At 25.6% G+C, this 6,882-nt stretch overlaps 1 protein-coding gene across 1 annotated transcript in view; it reads right to left on the bottom strand.

Annotated features, from left to right (window-relative positions):
• Positions 1 to 1,159: 1,159 nt before the first annotated feature.
• Positions 1,160 to 6,882, bottom strand: part of Rab35 (RAS oncogene family member Rab35) — a 12,180-nt gene continuing 6,457 nt past the window's right edge. Inside the window, exons 5-6 of the mRNA XM_014419579.3 lie at positions 3,965 to 4,126; positions 1,160 to 2,810 (exon numbers count right to left, since the gene is read on the bottom strand). Of these exons, the coding sequence (XP_014275065.1) occupies positions 4,001 to 4,126 (126 nt within the window). The 3' untranslated portion in view covers positions 1,160 to 2,810; positions 3,965 to 4,000. The remainder of the gene's footprint in view (positions 2,811 to 3,964; positions 4,127 to 6,882) is intronic.

The following is a 6,882-nucleotide window of genomic DNA, read 5'->3' as shown; positions in this document are numbered from 1 at the left end:
CTTAAGTACAAACCCATGTCAATATAGAATAACTAAAATGAAATTTGATGTTTTACAGGCAATCACTTTTTCTGCCTACCTTTTACCAACCACTAAATTTTCACACCTAAACATGATAATAGCTAAAATATTTTTAACTGTCAGCTATTAAACTTAATTTTCCAAACTCCCGGTTCCCCTTTATGTTCATTTATATTTCTTTTCTTACTAAAGAAAACTATAAATAGCTTAAGGATAATCTTGCAAATTTGCACCCAGCTTTCTGTAGCTATTATTTTTGGTTGAGACCTTCTTTCAAAGTATTTCTTCTCTCACTAATATGCAAGTTATTTTAAATGAAAAATTCACAATTGTGACTTGGCTAAATCTCCATTGAACTTGACTAGAACTTTCTGCTTCAATATGTCGATTGAAGGAATTATTCTTAAACAACAATTTATATTCCAGATATATTAAATTTTGATACCTAATTGAACTAAAGCAACAAAAGTCAATTTTTTTTACATTATCTTAGTGAAAATGAAATTTTAAAAAAGTATGGAAAAAGGAGGAGCCAATCATATATTATTTTTTGGAGACTAAATTATTTCATTCTGTTCATTCAAGCTTATACAACATAATCCTATAACATCAACATTCCTTTGACAATATATAAGTTCTAATTTTAGTATATAAATATTGAAATTAAAATAATAATTATATATACTTTCATTTTGTTTAATTTATAAATTAGTCTACACTTGTGTGAGTGTTTATAATCAGAGGCTTTACCTATGGCACAACTGTAGTTCATAAACTAAAAAAACAGCAAAAATACAAAAACAATTTTTAAATGAGTGTGAATTTATATTTAAAGACATCATCTATCGCAACACTCATATTTATAAACCAAAACAGTGTGTGTGGATTTTTAATTAAAGACATCACCTATGGACAGAATCAAATCTATAAAGAAGAAAGCAGCAGAAATAAAAAAACAGTTTTTAAATTAATAGTTATAATAATAAAAAAAAAAAAACAATTAAGTAATAAGGTTTCACTATTGAAGTAATACATTACTTATTAACACATTCACAGCTAAAGCCTTTAAGGCAAGATATGTAGAATAAAACAAAGAAAAAACCTAGAAAGCTAGGCACAAATGTATTAATTAAAATGATTAGAGAAATATATAGCAAAATTTATTATTGGTCAAATGATACACAAGAGAAATAATCAAAGAAGAAAAAGTTTTGAGTACAAATTTGGTAATAAAGATATGACATTTTTTTTTTTTTATAAATCAGAGACAAATTTTCATTACAGTTATAATAAAAATCAGCAAACAACAAAAGAAACACAAAGGTAACTTGATACTTATTTATGGCAGTTAGGTTTTAGTTGGCCCCTTTACATAATGAGATGTATTATAAACATGAAAACATTAATAAGCATTTACAAAATTTACATTTCATTTTGGGTAGACTTGGATAAAATCTGTACCCAATATTACTTTTATTGATTATGTACAACTAAGGAACATACAAAATTGAATTCAAATAATAAATTTATAGCATTATAGATAGTAATAAATAAAAAAATAATGACACTTTTAAACATACACTAAAAATTACAAACAGTAATGTAACTGAAGGGTAACAGGCTTAAAGCCATATGTATTGCTATTAATTTGAGCACTGTTATTCATAAAACAACCAATGTTAGTTCATGTAACATAATTGTACTATAATTAAATATATAACATTGCAAAGTATACAATGCACTTGACTATTTACAAAATATACAATAAGTAAAGCATTTAAAATAGCAAAGTAAAACTCATAAGAAATTCATATATGAGAATTATATATTCCATAACTTAATAGTAAGAATAATTATGAATCAAAATAATTTACCAATAAATATCATATGTATTTCAAACATCGCATGTATGAATAGCACATACAATAAAACATAAAAATATATATAATTTATGTATATATAAACTGAGAGAAAAATAAATTTACATTCATACTCATAAAGATAAGCATTTTCAAAAACTGCTTAGTTATTTAAAATGCTCAATAGGAAAAAATTTGATAAATGTAGAAATGTGCTCTTGAAAGAAAACAACTTTTTTTTAATGTTGTTTACTAATAAAATATTTTATTTATTTACATAATCAATGAATCACAATAAACAAAATTATGAAAGAGTTGAGTATAAAACAATAAAAACTACAAATGCAAAACAAACTTTTAAAGCTATGTGAAGTTAATAACTGTGGATTTTGAGAATACATTTTTAAATTATTCAAAAAAATTAAAGAAAAGGTAATTTTAAGCACCAAAATCAAGAAACATTATTAAGATATAATTGATTTATTTCTTTATGTAAGAGTAAATAATAATTCAGTTATAAAGCTACTAAATCATGATCGAATAACATATGAACTTTAAGAGAGGTTAAGAAAACATTAATTCTTTCTTATGAAGAAACAACAAACAAATTTTGAACAGAATAATAATTAGCTAATACAGAAGTTGCATTTTAAGAATATTTAAAAATAACACATTTAAATTAATGTCATTGATCTTGCCACACACCCTAAAGGTATATCACAGTTTTTACTTAAATAATAATTTAAGCCATAAATAATACTTGTTACAATCACTCAAAATGGTTAGATCAAAAAATAAGAATCAAAAATTTATAAAGCATTCTATATAATAACTATTTAATTAGCAAGAGTATCCATTTTCTTACAAGTTACTTTGTTGGAATCCAATAAATCAGTTTGTTTAAAATAAATAAAAGAAGTTGTAATTTACCTGAAACAATGGTATTTAGATTACAATCACTGTTAAATGCTTTAAAGAGAAACCTAAAACCTGATAAAATTACTAACTAGACTTAATCAATGTAAAAACTTGGTTTTTATTTGAACAGAGATAGATAATAATAATATCATTATAATAAATTGTTCAATATGATACATTGAATAAGTATATTATTTACAACAAATATAAACACACAAAAATATTTCATTTGCATACACATATTTCAAATTATTTAATTTGTAAATTTTTTGTAACCATATACATTGATTAAGCAATATTTCTATGAGTAAAAAAAACTTAAATAAAATCAATAACAATCGTATGAGGTATCAATAACTATGATTTACTATCAAAGATGATTTATGGTAGAAAGGAATCAACTATTTAAGCTGATTGAATCAAGAAAAATATGAATATAAAATCAAATGTAAGTTCAAAACATAATAACAATAATGAATAAAATTTAAAACAAATAAAAAAATGGTTTTGATAACACCAAATGAAATAGACTAAGCTATTGTTTTAATTTCTCTGATAGTATTATACTACAAAGAATTAACAAGAAGTAAGATTAAAAAATAAGTATTAAATTGAACAAATATCAAATATATATGATCCCATATCTTCGGAAAAAGAAATATATTTATATATATCAAGTATAAATAAAGAAATGCTAACCTAATTATATTTTCTTTTCCGAACATAATTAAATCTACAATATAAATAAAAGAGTTTTCATGAGATTTTTTTTTAAGCCTTGACTAGAGTTAAAAACTGCAGTTTAATTCACAACTTCCAATTATTTAAAAGAACAATAATTATAATAAAAATGTATAACTTGTTCTAGGGCAAATTTGACAGATAACTGAAATAATTATTTAATATCAAAACTGAAATAGTAAAAATGCCAATGATTATGCATTTCATAATAAATACAGTAAAAATAATTTATCACCATGCTTTTAATATATCTTAACCACCATGATGATAAAAAGTTCTTTTCAATGTTATTCTATAGTTTATATTGTATGCAATAAAACAATACTACAAAATCATGTAAATTAAATTTTTTGTTTTACATCATTTAAACTGAATTATAAGTAACTTTAAGTAATGAAAACTTGAATAATTAGAGAGATTCTTACGTAATGGAATGTTCTAGGAAATGTTTTAATATTTCGCTAACAGAATTTCCTTTTGCTTTTGTTAGGTTTTCTTAAATTTACGGTGTCACTGTTAGGAATACCCTGCCTTTCCTTCCTTTCTTTTTTAGATCGTAACACCTGCTTGGTTATCGCCAAAAACATCTACACAAACAAAAATTAAATTAAAAAAATATATATATATTTTCTCATCTCATGGAAGAGCAATAGTATCAATGACTTACATTATAGTTCCCCTCCCATTAAAACTAGGGACAGTATGAGCTGGCATGAGAAAATGATAGATTTCAGTAATGATTCTTATCATACTAACTGATTGGCTCATTCATAATCTCATATTCCAAGATAGTTGAAAAACTTTTCATTTCAACATAAAATCAGTGGCTTTCATAAAATAAATTGAAGTACAGTAAAGTTTTGATTAACTGAGCTTCCACATTATCTAAGCTTATATTAAAAAACATTGGCTGATGGAAAACTTACAGTAGGTGATTGAAGGCATAAAAGTGTGATCAATCAAAAAGTGAATAGAAGTTTGTGAAAACAAGACAAACTATCAAAATTACCTTAGAGGCATTGTTTTTATAGTTCAAACATATGAGAGGTAAGGGTCATTTCATTAAAGCTCTGAGGTTTTTTCATTATTTTTAAGATGAAAAAGGAAACTATACTATGAACTTAATGAGGTCTAGATAGTTGACCGTAGATTAATGATTGGAGAAGTTTGTCGGGGAGTGTGGTCAGCAAAGTTTTAATCTGTAACTTGACTTCTATTTTCATCATTGGCATTTCATATCAACTATTGTGTCATAACGGTCTTTCTTGACAGTTACATTTCTAGTGAATCCTTTGTCCGTCGCCCTCCCTGGTGAGACTTTCTAAAAATCAAAAAATCAATCGGTTTTAGGCATACCTTCTACGCCATAACATGAGTCTCCTTTCTCATTCTCATATTTCTTACATTATTCTTTTCCCATTCTCCATATTTTACCTTTTTCCTATTTTATATATTTATATATTTTTTTTATATAAGTTATATATAAGTTATTACTCACACTGTAATTCAGATATAAGTCACTCACTATATTTCATTTTCTGTCATGTTGTTCAATTTGTAGATTCAATAATTGTTTTTTCAGTTTTTTAGACACTACTTGCATATCTTATATTATACATATCTTCTTATCTACATGATATTATATTTCATCTTTCGCTGTTTTCAATCGTCTAATTCCACGATTATCAATCAATTTTAATACTATTCAATTATCAGTTATCAATTTTTTATCATTTGTGATTCAATTCAATATTTTGTATAATTCCAAATTTGTTTGTATACTATTCCTTTTCAATTTTATATTTCTTTAAATGTTGTTGTAATCTCTTTTGTTCTACAGCCCTGATGAAGACCTGAAACTCAGGTCGAAACGTCTGCATAAAATAAATAAATATTGTTTTGTTTATTTATGTTGTTCTTTGCTGACCACACCCTCCCGACAAACTTCTCCAATTATACTATAAACTTAGGCTGGCTAGACTTTTATTTATAACTAAATAATAGACATTTTATCAGCCAATTCAAGTTTTATTGCCTCATCTGTCAGACAATTTTATAAGGTAATGCAGAAAACAATTAAGCCCACAGAAATCAACAATTGTGATGAAATAGGATTGAACTTTGAAACTTTAATGAGCAAAATTCTTCCAAATAATCAGGAAAAAGCAGTAATAAGAGACATAAGGAAAGAGTTGAAATTCTCAGCAGTGCTAAATACCATTAAAAACAATGACCACAAACTTGAACCATTACTGAAACACAAAACAAAAGAAAAAAAATCTGGAGTTTTAAAAAATAATGAATAAAGATGAAGAGGACATCACCCAACATAGGACCTGAATCTGGAATCAGTCATACAATTGTGGATTGATCATGATTGAGATAAGGTACTACTTCAAATTGAAAAATATCACCGATCTTGTTATGTTGTAGGGAATGCGCAATGCAATGGCCAAGAAGCGAAGTAATGCAATTAAGTACTCTAAAATATTTTTTCAAACATTTTGAATTTTTTAGTATTTCAAAAGTATGTACACATATGTAATGTAATATCTCTATTTTTTTCTAGATATTGTGACCACGTTGAGAACTACTTTCGTAATTTGATTGTATTCTCTCATTCCATTTTCTTGATCTCCTGTCACTGCTTATTCATGTTAGAATTTGCTTATTTGAGGTAATTGTGGCTCATATAAACTTGGCTTATTGAGACTAATTTCATTAATAAGATAGTAATGAATTACCTATAATTAACAAGCAAACTTATCACTAACAAAAAAGTTGATATCCGTTTTCAGCACCTCAAGAAACCCTTGAACATGAATTTTTGAAAAAATGGAAAACATTTTTTTTGCCTTAAACGAGCCTAAAATTTCTTAAGAAAAATCAACACGACTTGATTAATCTACACCAAAATTATGATAAGTTTAGGGCTTCATGAAACACGCCAAAAGCCATAAATTCGACCTAATAAACAAATTAGAATCAGAGATATAAAATAAAATGTTTTTCATTATTTGAAACACATATTTCAGCCTTATAAGGGCATCAAGTGTAAATGTTATTAATAGGTTAAAAGATCTTACTAAAGGTTGAAATTCAGTTTTCTAATGGTTGTAGTAACGTAGGAATTATATAAAATGCAGGGGAGTTATAAATGATTATATGAACACTGGACTATGCGAGAACAAAACATCTACCAAACAAATCAAGTTAAATGAATATAATTTGCTTTTTCGTAAAAAAAAAAAATTGTCCTAATTTACTTGAAGCCTCATAAGGGTTTTATAATTTTTTGTGAATATAACATCGTTTAATATTTAGTATTCCAACTATTCCCTTA

This window comes from Halyomorpha halys, unplaced genomic scaffold, assembly GCF_000696795.3.
Source record: "Halyomorpha halys isolate HHAL.00 unplaced genomic scaffold, Hhal_1.1 Scaffold241.1, whole genome shotgun sequence".
NCBI classification, from domain to species: Eukaryota; Metazoa; Arthropoda; class Insecta; order Hemiptera; family Pentatomidae; genus Halyomorpha; species Halyomorpha halys.
The sequence above is the reverse complement of the archived record's forward strand: the minus strand, read 5'-3'. Positions and strand labels throughout refer to the sequence as shown.